This window comes from Scyliorhinus torazame, chromosome 4, assembly GCF_047496885.1.
Source record: "Scyliorhinus torazame isolate Kashiwa2021f chromosome 4, sScyTor2.1, whole genome shotgun sequence".
NCBI classification, from domain to species: Eukaryota; Metazoa; Chordata; class Chondrichthyes; order Carcharhiniformes; family Scyliorhinidae; genus Scyliorhinus; species Scyliorhinus torazame.
In genome coordinates this window covers 127,368,236-127,384,896 of record NC_092710.1, presented here as the reverse complement: position 1 = coordinate 127,384,896, position 16,661 = coordinate 127,368,236, and the positions used below count along the sequence as shown (strand labels likewise).

Here is a 16,661-nt window from a genome sequence, read left to right as displayed (position 1 = left end):
CCGTTTGAAGAAGAGCAGGGCGTTCCCTGGATGATAGTTATCTCTCAGCCCACATCACTGAAACAGATAATCTGATCAGGTCATGATCATTGCCACTATCTGCTGCATTTCCAGACACGACAAAACTGATGAGACATAGTTTGCTGGCTGTCCTAGCTTTCAAAAATGACGCACGAGTCTACAAACATTTAAATTTCCCTTAATGACGGTCGTCTTTCAGTAAAACTACTTTGTTCTAAATCTGACCGTTTGTGTGATTTTCCTGCAGGAATTTATAAAAAAGAAGAAACACGACTTTTCTTGAAGATCTATCAGATCGAAGGACCTATTGAGATATTTATAAGCAAGTTCAGAAATGACAACTGGGCTTTGGACGGTCATGTAAGTGCATGATTTCTTCATATTAGCAATTTTGATCAAAATTGATCAATCTTATCAAAAAAGGCCGACTAGGATCCTTTATTGGTTCTGTTCACTATCCATTATGGATCTGTGCCACACAGAACGTTTCCAGAACCACAGCACTCACTCAGTTCGTTGATTTTGGATATGATGACAACCTGGTTGGTTTAAATAACCTCTCTGCTGCTTGACTGAGCGATTTAAAACTTGGTAACCGATGCATCAGTCAGGACACCTCCAGGTTGGTTAATGAGACTCTTAATGCATGGAAAGTCTGCCAAAGTTCAACGGCCATCTTCCACGCTTTGGCGCCATTAGAACAGATGGTTCGAAAGAAAGGGTTTTTTCTGACTGGAAGATTCTACGAGTGGCAAAGTTTGGACAGAAACATCAATTTAGAAGTTTAGAATAATTGCTCCAGTTTTCAAAGCTGCAGAATTTTGCTCTTTAGCATTGGTAAAGATACAAGGTTGTAAAATGGTGACTGAACGTCTTCAGGCCATTTGAGATGAGGTCCACCATAATTATAAGGATGTTATCATTAATGTCCCATGCATGCACTGAAAGCAGGCAGTGCAGACAGATTGTGACATCAATCAGCATCTAGCACTAATCTGGCTCCCAACCTGCCAATTTGGATTAATTGAAGACTACTGTACCGCCCCCACATCTGCTGGCACCGTTTCCTGTACTGCTACCACCTCTTCTGGCACCGTGTACTGTACCCCCACCACCTCTGCTGGCACCATGTACTGTACCCCCACCACCTCTGCTGGCACTGTGTACTGTACCACCACCATCTCTGCTGGCACTGTGTACTGTACCCCCACCACCTCTGCTGGCACTGTGTACTGTACCCCCACCACCTCTGCTGGCACTGTGTACTGTACCCCCACCACCTCTGCTGGCACCGTTTCCCGTACCACCACCATCTCTGCTAACACCGTGTACTGTACCCCCACCACCTCTGCTGGAACCGTTTCTTGTACCGCCACCACCTCTGCTGGTACCGTTTCCTGTACCGCCACCACCTCTGCTAACACCGTGTACTGTACCGCCACCACCTCTGCTGGAACCGTTTCCTGTACCACCACCATCTCTGCTAACACCGTGTACTGTACCCCCACCACCTCTGCTGGCACCGTGTACTATACCCCCACCACCTTTGCTGGAACCGTGTACTGTACCCCCACCACCTCTGCTTGCACCGTGTACTGTACCCCCACCACCTCTGCTGGCCCCGTGTACTGTACCCCCACCACCTCTGCTGGCACTGTGTACTGTACCCCCACCACCTCTGCTGGCACCGTTTCCTGTACCACCACCATCTCTGCTAACACCGTGTACTGTACCCCCACACCTCTGCTGGCACCGTGTACTATACCCCCACCACCTCTGCTGGAACCGTGTACTGTACCCCCACCACCTCTGCTTGCACCGTGTACTGTACCCCCACCACCTCTGCTGGCCCCGTGTACTGTACCCCCACCACCTCTGCTGGCACTGTGTACTGTACCCCCACCACCTCTGCTGGCACCGTTTCCTGTACCACCACCATCTCTGCTAACACCGTGTACTGTACCCCCACCACCTCTGCTGGCACCGTGTACTATACCCCCACCACCTCTGCTGGAACCGTGTACTGTACCCCCACCACCTCTGCTTGCACCGTGTACTGTACCCCCACCACCTCTGCTGGCCCCGTGTACTGTACCCCCACCCCCTCTGCTGGCACTGTGTACTGTACCACCACCATCTCTACTAATACCGTGTACTGTACCCCCACCACCTCTGCTGGCACTGTGTACTGTACCACCCCCACCTCTGCTAACACCGTGTACTGTACCCCCACCACCTCTGCTGGAACCGTTTCCTGTACCGCCACCTCCTCTGCTGGAACCGTTTCCTGTACCGCCACCACCTCTGCTAACACTGTTTACTGTACCCCCACCACCTCTGCTGGCACTGTGTACTGTACCCCCACCACCTCTGCTGGCACCGTTTCCCGTACCACCACCACCTCTGCTAACACTGTGTACTGTACCACCACCACCTCTGCTGGCACTGTGTACTGTACCCCCACCACCTCTGCTGGCACCGTTTCCCGTACCACCACCATCTCTGCTAACACCGTGTACTGTACCCCCACCACCTCTGCTGGCACCGTTTCCCGTACCACCACTATCTCTGCTAACACCGTGTACTGTACCCCCACCACCTCTGCTGGCACCGTGTACTATCCCCCCACCACCTCTGCTGGAACCGTGTACTGTACCCCCACCACCTCTGCTTGCACCGTGTACTGTACCCCCACCACCTCTGCTGGCCCCGTGTACTGTACCCCCACCACCTCTGCTGGCACTGTGTACTGTACCCCCACCACCTCTGCTGGCACCGTTTCCTGTACCACCACCATCTCTGCTAACACCGTGTACTGTACCCCCACCACCTCTGCTGGCACCGTGTACTGTACCCCCACCACCTCTGCTGGCACTGTGTACTGTACCACCACCATCTCTGCTAATACCGTGTACTGTACCCCCACCACCTCTGCTGGCACTGTGTACTGTACCACCACCATCTCTGCTAACACCGTGTACTGTACCCCCACCACCTCTGCTGGAACCGTTTCCTGTACCGCCACCTCCTCTGCTGGAACCGTTTCCTGTACCGCCACCACCTCTGCTGGAACCGTTTCCCGTACCGCCACCACCTCTGCTGGCACTGTGTACTGTACCGCCACCACCTCTGCTAACACCGTGTACTGTACCCCCACCACCTCTGCTGGCACCGTGTACTATACCCCCACCACCTCTGCTGGAACCGTGTACTGTACCCGCACCACCTCTGCTGGCACTGTGTACTATACCCCCACCACCTCTGCTGGAACCGTTTCCTGTCCCGCCACCACCTCTGTTGGCACTGTTTCCTGTACCGTCACCACCTCTGCTGGCACTGTGTACTGTACCCCCACCACCTCTGCTGGCACCATTTCCTGTCCCGCCACCACCTCTGTTGGCACTGTTTCCTGTACCGCCACCACCTCTGCTGGAACCGTTTTCCGTACCACCACCATCTCTGCTAACACCGTGTACTGTACCACCACCACCTCTGCTGGAACCGTTTCCTGTACCGCCACCATCTCTACTGGCACCGTGTACTGTACTGCCACCATCTCAGCATTAGGGTACACCTGAATGACTTGCTCTCAGTCATTTCGGAGGGCAGTTAAAAGTCAACTGTATTGTTGTGGTCAAGAGCCATCCGTAGGCTAATTCGGGTAAGACACCCATCCCTCATTTGTATTCTTTGACCAAGAGCCTGCCTGAGATTTTGCCACGTGCTGAACTGTTAGATGCTCTCTTCCCCCCCCCCCCCTGTTCGCCACTGCTGTTTCCTTCTGTTATGTGTGGTATCCGCAGGAGAGGGACGAAAATCAATGAGTATGTTGCAATGTGTCTGCGTGATGTGTCTGACATAACTGATAGCTGGAATTATGTGTAAGCTGCGAGTTGTGGGCGTGAGGTTGGTAGGTTTGTGAGGGTGAGGTGGAATATCCAAATGTGAGCCATGAGGCATGAGTCCTGAGTGCTGACGGGTGTATGATGGGACTGTGGTGCATTGAGCTGTGGGAGAGTCAGTTGTTATGGTTGACAAGACATATCATTGGAAGATGTATTCTTTCTTGCAGCTTGACCACTCCTGTGAGCTCATTGAACATGTCCTGGCACTGTATCTATGACCTTGGTGCCAGATTTTAGGGGTTCACCTCCCATTCCCTTTGTAGGGTGTGCTTTAGTGGCTTTTTATGGCAACATGGTCACTCTCCTCCTCCTTGGCCTCCTGCACAAAAACCTCGGCATTGCAGCTAAAAGAAGCCTTTGATCCCTCATTCTGGCCATTGGCAGACTTCCTACCCTCGGAGACTTCCGACACAGTTCTATCAGCTGATGTGGCATGCGTGTGCCTCCCCTTTGAGAGGACTAGGCTGCCTTTACAAAGGGTAATGCCCCTGAGTCAGCAGCATCTTTCATGCTGGCCTGCACATAACAATCATGTGAAGTTTGCATATTTCCTACCTCAACTCGACCGGATGGGTGGTAATTACGTATCGCGATCCCTGTGCAGACTAAGGGAGCTAATCAAATTTTTATCCGCAAGTATATTATGAGCTAACCAAATCTGCATCAAAACAAGGTGTTTTTCATGTTAAATTTAGGTATCAGCTGAACCAGAAGGCAGGACCTTTGTCTACCAGGGATTTGTTCAAGGCAAAGACTTTCGACAATTTGGCTTTCAGAGGCAAGGTAAGTAATGAATCAGGGTTTACTTGATGTCAACAACAAAGAATATTTGAACAAAATTAATCCGGGACTACTGGTGGATAGTAACAGACTGGACAAGAACACAATTTGTACAATCTGCGGACAGATTATTAAAAATCTTGACACTGGACTTATGCTCTAGACTTTCCAGAACAACCTTCAAAATACAGAAAATAAAGAGTATCTCCATAAGCAGCAATGGAAATGGAATGGAAAGAGATTTTATTGGCCTTGAAATGATGCCGTGGGATACTGTGCAATTGCTTAATATATGTGCCTGGAATTCTTCTATCCACTATTTTACGTTAACTCATTGATTTTTCTTCTGAAAGAGCAGATAAAGTCTTTTCAAATGCGAAACAATCATGCATTAGTACCTCATGGTGTAAATTTGAGAGACTTGTTAAAAGCCCTCAGATTAACATCACTCTGTTTCCTTAACCCTATTTCTGTGCTTGTTTTCCTAATAATTTTCCATTTAAAGGTGGAATGATTACATTATCACTGATCATTATCCCACCTCCTTTGCCCTGTTCCATTTCATTAAATTGCTTTGACATCCTGCCTCGAGGTCTGATGAAAGGTCGATTCGTCATTCAAAATATTAACTTATCTTTCTTCTGTGCAGATACTGACAAGGCTGCTGGGTATTTCCAACACTTTCTGATTCTCATTCAGATTCACAGCTTATTTTTATATTGCGTGGATGGGATCTGTCTCTCGGAGTCATTGACATTAGCAGCAGAGGCTTGGGGGATGCTGGGGGTGGGGGCGCTACTGGTTTAGTGGTTGGAAAACCCCAGGAGCTGACCAATTTAATAGCAGGACCTGATGACCATTTATTGACTCTGTTTCCCAGTTATAGGCAGCTAGATTGAGAGGCTGATTGTGTAGGCATGTAACAGCAGGCTGCAGTTGGCAAAGAGGGAGGGAGAGATCAGGGTTGGAGTGCAACGTTGTTGGGGTCCCGGAGAGGGTGGGCATCCATCTGGGTTACCACTGGTGGGTCGGGGCCTGGAAGGTTTTGGGTTTGAGACATTGGAGAGTTCATAGATAGGACAGACCACAATCAGTTAGAATAAACAATAACACCTCCTCCACAATAGTCCTCAATACTGGGGCCCCACAAGGCTGCGTACTTAGCCCCCGACTATACTCCACGTACACATACGATGGTAAAATTTGGTTCCAACTCCATCTACATGTTTGCTGACGACACAACCATAGTGGGTCGGATGTCGAATAATGACGAGTCAGAATACAGGAGGGAGATAGAGAACCTAGTGGAGTGATGCAGCGACAACAATCTATCCCTCAATGCCAGCAAAACTAAAGAGTTGGTCATTGACTTCAGGAAGCAAAGTACTCGACACACCCCTGTCACCATCAACGGGGCCGAGGTGGAGATGGTTAACAGCTTCAAATTCCTAGGAGTGCACATCACCAAAAATCTGTCCTGGTCCGCCCATATCGACGCTACCACCAAGAAAGCACAACAGCGCCTATACTTCCTCAGGAAACTAAGGAAATTTGGCATGTCACACTGACTCTTACCAACTTTTACAGATGCACCATAGATAGCATCCTACATGGCTGCATCACAGCCTGGTATGGCAACTGCTTGGCCCAAGACCGCAAGAAACTTCAGAGAGTCGTGAACACAGCCCAGTCCATCACACAAACCTGCCTCCAATCCACTGACTCTATCTACACTTCCCGTTGCCTGGGGAAAGCGGGCAGCATTATCAAAGACCCTCCCACCCGGCTTACTCACTCTTCCAACTTCTCTCATTGGGCAGGAGATTCAAAAGTCTGAGAACACGCACTAACTTTCACCTTCAGGGGCTGTTTAGCACAGAGCTAAATTGCTGGCTTTGAATGCAGACCAAGGCAGGCCAGCAGCACGGTTCAATTCCCGTAACAGCCTCCCCGAACAGGCGCCGGAATGTGGTGACTCGGGGCTTTTCACAGTAATTTCATTGGAGCCTACTTGTGACAATAAGCGATTTTCATTTTTTTTTCAACAGATTCAGAAACACCTTCTTCCCCGCTGTTACCAGACTCCTAAACGACCCTTTTATGGACTGAACTGATTAATACTACACTCCTGAATGCTTCACCCGATGCCGGTGTCTATGTATTTACATTGTGGACCCTGTGTTGCCCTTTTATGTATTTTCTTTTTCTTTTCTTTTATTTTTATGTACTAAATGATCTGTTTGACCTGCTCGCAGGAAAATACTTTTCACTATACCTTGGTACACATGACAATAAATAAACAAATCAAAATCCAAGTTCAGGAGTCAGAAGCCCTTGGCTCAGAGGATGGGTTAGGGGCAGCAGGGGGAGGGATCGTCAAGCTGTTAACCATCTCCACCTCGGTCCCGTTGATGTTGATCGTGGGGTGGGGGCTCACAGGTTTGGAGCCCAATCTATAGAGAGGTTAACAGGATAGCTTGGGGAGTGGGAAGCACTGTTGCTCCTCCTGGCCCACAAGCAGGGCTGGAAAGCACCTAACTCTTCCATTTAGCGTCCTGCCTCCTTTTGTTGGCTGGTTTTCTAGACCTCAGAAAACCCAACCGCCCAGCATTTAAACTGGTACGCAGGTAAGGTCCTAGTCATGCAGCCCGTCTCCTGAAAGCAGTTGATCATAATCCCTACCGTCCCAACCAGAAGGGGGCAGGTTCAAAGGAACTGGACTGAGGTTTGTAATTTTTTAAAGTTAGAACTGCACACAAACCCAAACCTCACCTGTTGTTGTTGTTTCTCTTCCTGAACCTGGTGGTGCACAGGTCAGATTTTCATCTGTTCCCATAATGATGTTTCTCTTGGAACAAATCACTAACCTGCTGCCAGGGGATTTTAGCTTGAGAGGTGCCACGTTGCATCTAGCATGGCTGACCAGGACTCTTTTCCGCTCTTTCCCTCTGCCATTGGCATGTTGACGGGTTGGCCATATTATGAACGCGCCTTCCTTGGCCTTCATGTTCTGGGGTGGGTCTCGAACCCAGAGCTTCTAGCTCAGAGGCACGACACTAGGACTGTGCCACAAGACCCCTGCTTTGTCGAGAAATTTTCCCCTCATGTTGCAGGTAAGCATTATATTTGTCCGATTTAACACAGTCAACCACTCTGACTTCTACCAGGGACTCCGCATCCTAGCCCTGGATTACGTTCCCATTCCTAGCTGCTCGTTCAGGATTGACCTGGTTGTCCACAGCATGCATGATCTTGAGTTTACTTTCAATGCCGACATTCTAACCCTCATTAAAGCTGCCTCCTTACATTCTGTCCTGACCTCTTCTCACACTACCGTTGTTGAAGCTTTCAGTTGCACCTTTGTCATCTCCAGGCTCAATTGCACCAAAGCTTTCCTTGGGGACCACCTTGAAGAAATTGTGAAAGCTGCTGAACATTAAGATTCCACCCACCTTATGCCAGCCAACCGCGCCTTAAAATGTTCAAAATTCTTGTCTCAAATGGTTTCTTAATCACCTCTAGCTCTGTATGGCAGCTTGTGTTTTTCACGCCTCTGACTTTGGCCTCCTTTGCATCTTGCTTCCCTCCACTTCATCTTCTGTTTCAGGACCTTCATATGTTCATCGTCTTTGTATGGATTTGGCCACTTAATTCCTGCTTTGTCTCACTTTCAGGACTACTGGGAGGAGCAGTGGACAGAGATAAATCCAATCATTACTACAGCACAAACAGTAGTTCAGTAGCAGCTGCCATCCTGGTACCTTTCTTTGCGCTCATTTTATCAGGATTTGCTTTTTACCTCTACAAACACAGGTGAAAATTTTCATCTTTTATGCATGAGCATCGTAATATGTAGAAAAATAAGAGTTAACATTTCTCAGTGCAATCAGCCTGATATTGACTACAAAGGAATTTTGTCAAAATGGATGGCTCAGAAGTATTGATGAAGAATGTCACCCTTTTAAAAATAAAGGGTGTTAATTGTATGCAATGATCAGAATGATATGTCATCACTTTTTTTCAGCAGGCAGTTAGAGATTGGCTGACCAGATACTTTATCTGATCAGATTAGGGGGACTGAAAATACCTAGTTTTAATTAGAAATGCAAATATCACCAGAGGACCATAGGCTGCTCCCCCTTTTTGAGAGAGAACTGACTGGTGGTGATTTAGCCTGTGGGTCACCACACTTCAGGCAAGGGGCAAGGTTAAGAAGGCAGGGTCTTCACGAATAACCACAGCCGGTACGGCAATTGGCACTGCACCACATTGTAAACCAGCCATCCAGCCAAATGAGCTAGAGTGAGGTCTTTGTGAAGCTCCTTTGAGGAATAGTAATATTCATAGCCACCGTCATGATTTGCTCCATTTTAAATGCACACACTGAGAAACTGATATGAGGAAGAGTGACTGAACTTGCTTAAAAACATATTGAGATAACCCCTTTGCATTAGGGATGAGTTTTGCATGCCTCTTTTTCCGGGATAGCTAATAGGTATCAGTTGGCAGCCCTTCTTGTTTGGCAGCAGGAAATTGCAACAAGGTGTGACCTTGTGTTATCTAAAACAGCTCTACATCAGTCATGGGACCTTTGTCACTAGATTAGCTGCAAATGTCCTTAGGAACCAATTTGTTAGATAGGATGACAGAATCAGTAAAATAAAAGTACATGAAAACTTTCAGATTTAAAACAAAATCAATAACTCGAATGGATCGAACATGTTAAAGAACTGAGTTAAAGTAAGCATAAAATTTAGAATAGCATACAGAAAATAGGAGTGAAATCAGGATGATAGGGTAAGCTTGTGTCTTTTTTTCAACTTGTGTCTATTTCCATACATTAGATGACAATATAGTAATTATAAATGCTCGTGAAGCTTTATTGCTGGAATGCTGAATTACTGGAGCTACAGCAAGGTGGAAATTTAACAATTAGGTCCTGGACCTACCAGCAGCCATAGAGTTTCAAACATTTGAAATGACATTGATTCTATATACTACATCCACTGAATAATTACTGTATCTGTATCTGACCCAGCTCTTTTGCATTGCGGCTAGTTTCCCCAAAATATATAGTTATCCCCTTTCTTACTCTTTTTAAGAAAAGGATATCTGGTAACGATATTTGGTAAATTAATCCTAAATGATTTTTACTATTTTAAAAAGTGGATCCCATTCCTTCTGGAACATAATGAATAGCTTAACTCTATGCTGTAGCCTACCTCATATGTTTTCTGTCTCTGTACAATATTGTACTGTTCATAACTTATGTTAGTGAAAATCCTTCTTCCTTCCATCCCAACTTTCTGCTTTTCTTTTTTATCCTCTCCTGAGGGCGGTGACACATGCTGGGGTACGCTTCCATAGGCGTCGACAGCCTTCCAATACCTTGCCCAAGTGGCCATTCTTCATGTGTGAGCCTAGACGGTGAGTGCTGGCGCATTATTCAACCATGGGGGGGCATCACAGAAGAGCCCAAATCTTCCCCAGCTGTCTTCCACAAATGTGCACCGACAGGCAGGAGGGGGTGTCATTGGATGGCAATCAGGAGGGCAGTCCTGCTTGGTTGCTCTTCCTCTCTTTTTCTCTCTCTCTCTCTCTATCTCTCCTTTGCCCAGGACCACTGAGGCAAACTGTGGCTCCCCCATTGTCAGCCAAGCTGAGACCAGCTGACTGAGCACAGACCATAGATCAGAACTAGGATGTTCCTGTCCCATACCAGTCCATTTGTTAAGGGAGGAGCTTGGTAAACATTCTGTTTATTTCATGTATCTCTTGGCAATCATCCTCTAATCAAAGACACGGCTGTTTATCTGTTGCAGTTGTCCAACTGATGTCCAAAATTTGTTGCTCTTTTGAAGTTAATAACATATCATTATGATTAGATATGCCTGAGAAACATATAAATAAAAATACTTTCCAAAAGAACACATACATTTGTGAGGGAACTTTAATATTTTGACAGGAAGTACAGATGGGAGAATACATTCTGGTTGCCCATAGGATCGTAAACAAAAATGGATAGATTGTGCAGTTTTGGGTTTAAGATGATTTAGTGATGGTTCCTGGACTTGGTCAATATATCAATGGTTCTGCCTGGTAGAGTGGTGATCTTGCAGGACTGGGCAACCAATCTTTGAGGGATGTTTTGGAGCAGCCTTTGCTAATTGGCCACTCCTTTCCATGTTGATCTACTCTTTACACTTGCGAAGGTTGTTTACAAAAACACTAATGTTATTTTTGTTCCTTTTCATTCTAGATCAAGACCAAAAGTACAATACAATGGCTATGTTGGCCACGAGAACACAAATGGACAGGCTTCATTTGAAAATCCTATGTATGATACTAACTTAAAGCCCACTGAGGCAAAGGCTGTGCGATTTGACACAACACTGAACACTGTGTGTACAGTAGTATAGCCCTCACTTTGACTGCTGACTAAATGATATTAGCCATACCTCTATCTGGCGAGCAGGAACTCCTTTGGTGCCATATACCACATTGCTCTGTCCCACTGCTTGCTTCGCAGTGATAACTTTTGTTAGGACAAACACGGTCAACTGAGTTTTTGCTGGGTTAATATCCTCAGACAACAAGTCAAAGCAATTCCTTCTAGACTCCTAACACAGGAAGAACCAGAACCAATCATGGATGGGTTTGAATCTTTCTGCTCTGGATGCAAATGGCAGAGTTTTCTTCTTTTTTGAGTTATGTATTCTTCCAAGAAGAGGTAAAATGGACCGAAGAAGAAGGACAAAAGCTGCTCCATTGCTGACACTAACAGACTTTCAACATAATTATAATTTACAGCTATCTACATCACAAAATAAGGTCACTGTCCTAAAACAGGGCAGGCAGCTTGGGAATTGTTTTCATCTCTGTTATATGGCGAATCTACTGCACAATTCTTTGCACTAGTGTGTTATGAATGAATGAGTAGGATATTGGCATCAAGTAGGGTACAGGGTTTCTGCACACTGACCATTGTACATAAAACATATTTGCTTTAAGACTTCAGTTTCCATTGCTGAACACCACATAACCTTTTCAATGCTAAAAAATAAGATATCAGAATGCTGCAGTATTTTCCTTCAAGCTTACATTCTTATAGAGTCGGTTTCTATTGATTTCAGGCTTGTGAGTGAGAAAGGTTCCTGAGGGCTTTTGATAGTTCCTTTAAGAAACATTGATTGGGTATCATTATTTGAATTTAAAGCCAAAAAGAATGGAACTAGCTGAATTTTTAACACAATACTATATTTCAGAACAATATGCATTTTTCTGAACCTCCACAGGCTGTAATTCAGAAATATTATCATGGAAATCTATTCTGTTTGTCAGAGAGCTTATATAAACACTGCCTTTTGTAAATTATATTTAGTGAAAAAAAATTAACTGTTTATTTTCCCAAGAAGAATGTAAGAAAAATTGTTGCACCATTTTATGGTTTTTTTTGTTTAAAAAAAATAAAAGTCAAATGATACAGTTGTTGTGGTAGGGGAGATGAGGGGTCCTTAGTAGGGTTGGTACATGGCACTGTTTGCCAAGGGTCCTTTCGAGTTACCTAGCAGAAATTGAGATCCGCCATGCTTACCTGTGTGATGGACAAAGCATGAGGGTGAAGTATCCCGAAACGTGGAGGTGGGGAAAGGGGGGGGAGGGGGAATCATGCGTGAGAGAATACAATAGAGAATGAAAGTCAGTCCTCACACTTGGCCAGCATATGACCGCCATTGATGGCCACATAAAGGACATTCACTGATCGATTTGTTCTGACTTCCCAAAGACAACCATCAAACTGTGGGGCTCACAGAGAGAAATAAAATGTATTTAGCAAAATATGTAAGTTTTTCTTTTGGGGAAAGTGTGCACATTGTTGGGCTGAGAGGAGAGGAGAATGTGGATTATTTTGTTTTTAGATGATGTTTTATTCATTCTAAAGAGTGCCTTCAATTGTGACCTCTGTATCTCACAGCTTTACCCAAAACTAGTTGGAACTGTACAAGAGAAAATGTAGAAAACTGTTGTGATTTCTTCAATATATCTGACATACAGCCTAGCAGGGTAAACCGTCTCGTTCACAGCTTCAGCATAGAAAAACTCTCTTGCAAAAATTCACTTTGTGCAGTCAGCAACAACGTTACCAGGTTTCTAAATAGGTCCGTCCAAACTGCGAACCTACAGATTCATGGGGCAAGGGTAATGCAAAATCTTGGGGTTTAAAATCTTAGAGATTACCGTCGGTGATGTGTTGTTTAAATGATTTGACATAGCTAAACTAGCAGACGGTGGAAGCCAGTTCGCTAGTGTTTCTACCCATTTTCCATCCCAAGTTACATTGGGAGATGAAAAAAAAACCCTGGAAATTTTACCCTGAAAGTGTTTGTGCATTACCATCACCAACAGTCATTTCTATGTGATAGTCCCCACTTACTCTTGTTTAATCTTATCGAGGTCTCAGCTCCTATTGCCCACCCTGACCTTGGTAAATGAATAATGTTACTGGGAGAGAGAGGTTAGAAAAATATTCTGTTATTATGACATTTGGCTGGAGAAACATAAAACTCAAAGATTTTATTTTTTTGAAAATAAAAATATTTTGTTCCTGGCTAAAAGCGTGTCAGAATTCTCCAAACGTGATGAACAGAGCTTCCTCCATTTTTCTTCTTGTTTTCCATTCTGCAATGAGGATGTACCATAGTCCCAGTAATGAATTAAATGGGCCTTATTGCTTTTTAGTAATTACATTTAATTTAAAACTGTATTGTTCAGCAATTATTAACTGAACTGGGGAGGATGTAAAGGACACAACAGCTCGGAAGACATATGTATGTTCTTTATTTTGAAATTTTATAAATTTGGTTCTGAAACAGTGGTTACATTAATTTTGAACAACCTCCTTGTTTAGATTACCTGTGATAGCAGATACACAGTCATGCATGCATGTATTTTATCACTTTCGCAAGCATGCACAACTTGAACAAAAAGCATTCAATATTTTTCCATCAAACATAAAACTCAAAGATTTTATCTTCAAGACAAGGTGAAATTTCAGAGGAGTCATAGAATGCAAGTTCAAATGACAAAATACAAAGATTCCAGTTTGAACATGATATGAAAACTTGATCATGGACCTTAGATGATTAACACATGAAAGCATGTACTTACCTTTAAGCTTTTCCATATCACACCCCACAGACCTTGACTGCAAATCAACCTGCTCTGTTTTTCCGTGATACTGTGCTTAACAAAGAAAAGTAACATCAATCAGATTGTAATTTTAGATTCCCTTTTATACACTTAATAAGACAAATAAGGATCTGCTTGATATATATTATAAAGGCAGGCTGATAATGGAGAGAATAAAGGGCTCAATTTATACACTGAATAAATCATGTCCTTGTGAAAGTCAGCAATCCAAACTGCTTATTGACATAGATATGGACTGCCTCGAGGCTACGCACTATGGTCAAAATGGGTGTGCTGATGGAAATACACCACCTGTTCTCTGGACTGCAGTACAGGACCTGACAGAAATTGCAGAGGAAAGATCATCTTTCCTGGGACAATATCCCATCACAATATCCCATCAAGGGACAATTTGGCGAGGTACAAGGTGGCATGTAAGCCCAAAAGATCAGCTTTGTAAAATTAGGATTTCAGTTACTCATAAGAAAGCCAGTCTCATACTATCAAAAACTGCAGTGGGAAGTGTGGATTTGCTTTAAAGAATAGGTAATGACAAATTCAAAGTCTGTGTCCATATAATAATTCTATTTTGTAAACTGTTAAAGGACTATCCTGAACGCAAGCACGACATTATACCACGATTGTCCACCGATGTTATTCACATGATAAAATGATGTCCAAATGATGCTTTTGTAACGCAAAATTGGATTACATTGGGCCCAGGTTGTGAAGAGTGTTTAAAATACTGGTAGTGCAGCCTCTTCTATTGTACTAGCTGAAAAATAACTGGCCTCTGCTACTGGTGGGTACACGTCATGATTTCAATTAAAAGAAGAATCACTTTCTTTAAATGATTAGCTGCCAATCAAAGGGGTGAAAAAATACATACAATCCTAACAGATTAATGGCAAATATAAGTTGGATAGTCGTGCAGGAATTTTTAAAATATTGTCCATTCTGAATTGTCCTTGAGAAGGTGATGGTGGGTGTGCTGCCTTCTTGAAAGACTGCAGTCTGTGTGGTATAGTATGCCCATCATGCTGTTGGTAAGGAAGTTCCAGGGTTTTGACCCAGTGGTGCAAAAGGAACTGGGAGGTATTTTCAAGTTTGGATGCTGTGTGGTTTGGAGGTGAACTTGCAGACAGTGGTATTTCCCAAGTAGTTGCTGCCTTTCTTCTGGCTGGTAGATTTTGGGCCACCAAGACCTTGGTGTTGTATCTTGATGCTGTTGACCTCAGCAGGCAGAGTTAGGAGAGAGAGCGGGGGTGGGAGAGACTTTGGCCTGTGGCATCTTAACCGGCCATTATGGATGTTACCGTCCTGTAATAATGGAAAGGATGCACTCAATTCCTTTTCCACGAGAGACCCTAGATAAACGTATGAACCTTCTAGGCTGTTTCCAAAATCTCTTGGGATTAAAATTTAATCTCCACGGCATTGCTGTGAGAAATCATAGGAGACATTCAAAATAATGATTTTTTTTCTTTGGTAAAACTTTTATTTGTTGATTATAAAAATATTGCAGATTGGGATGAAAGGCTACTTGACTGTGTAGGGCAGTGGAAATGGAAGGTATTGTGATACAACCTACAGAAATACATCCAACCAGAGGTGGAGATTCTATTTCTAGGTAGTACGATTAAGGTTCAGCTTCATGGTTTTCTGAACTATGGAGCAGCAAATCTCAGTCTTGCATTGAAAAAGAAAACATTTCAAATTCTCATTGCTACCTCTGGTCTTGCTGTCTGAACAGTAGTTATTATTAGTAAACATGAGCCCACTAGTTGTGTGATGGGAAATACTGAGAGTACAGCTTCTTTGAGCGTAATGGAGAGTTCAAAGAAATGCTACTGGGGAATGGTGGAGAAAAGGTCAATTTGAATATGAGCTGAAAACTCCCAGAGAAGACTTTCTGAGGCAGGACCATGTACTTCTGTGTTGTAAGCTGCTGCTTATCTTACAAGTTTTGCCTTTATTCAGGCTGGTTGCAATAATGTTTTCTGTGTAAAATATTTTGTAAAAACAAACCAGATGCTGTAAAAAGCCTATTAATCATTTCAATGGCATCGCATCAACCACATTATCATTATCCCATTCCACTCCTCGCTGTTGACTTGAAGTAGGTGCAAAAGATCCTTTTGTACAGAGATATATTTTTAATGAAGAATTTGTAAAATTATTAAATATGCCAAACCTTTTTCAATATTGTAGGTAAAAAGGTGTTAAAATAAATGTGTTTTTTACTATGTAAAAGAAATAATTTTCCCTATACTGTAAAAAGAAATCTTGTTTAAAGAGTAGCATCTATAGCCAGTTTTAAATTTTTGATTTTATTGCACATGAAAGTTATCATTACAGTGGCCTGTTACAATGACCAGTATTCCCTTTTTACCATTAAAATCTGTGATAGAAGATTGTATTATAGCCTGTGCAATGCTGCCCACCTTTGAAGCTAAGTTAAAACTCTAATTAAATACTTCATCACAATTTGTTGTCCAGTGTGTGGAATATGTGTTTATATTTGTCTAGATGTTCAGTGAGAAGTGTGTTAAGTTGATGGCAAAAAAATTCTGTTCATGGAGTATGACATGATTTGACTAATTTGTGCTAAAATCAAGAAAGGAAAGGGCCTGTTCTCCGAGGTAATTGTTCCTGGGATTATCCAGAAGGCTCTGCTTTTCTGTGGCAAATGCTGTAGATATGGCAGTTGGGTCTTTGTTTCAAATCTCAAGTATTTTTCTGAGAGGGAATAAATATGTCAGTGCT

General features: G+C 43.9%; 1 protein-coding gene across 1 annotated transcript in view; it reads left to right on the top strand.

Moving 5' to 3' along the window:
• Positions 1–16,382, top strand: part of LOC140410474 (CUB and sushi domain-containing protein 1-like) — a 3,392,839-nt gene extending 3,376,457 nt beyond the window's left edge. Inside the window, exons 67-71 of the mRNA XM_072498599.1 lie at positions 269–381; positions 4,622–4,709; positions 8,381–8,519; positions 10,041–10,133; positions 10,966–16,382. Coding sequence (XP_072354700.1) covers positions 269–381; positions 4,622–4,709; positions 8,381–8,519; positions 10,041–10,133; positions 10,966–11,125 — 593 coding nt within the window. The 3' untranslated portion in view covers positions 11,126–16,382. The remainder of the gene's footprint in view (positions 1–268; positions 382–4,621; positions 4,710–8,380; positions 8,520–10,040; positions 10,134–10,965) is intronic.
• The last annotated feature ends 279 nt before the right edge of the window (positions 16,383–16,661 follow it).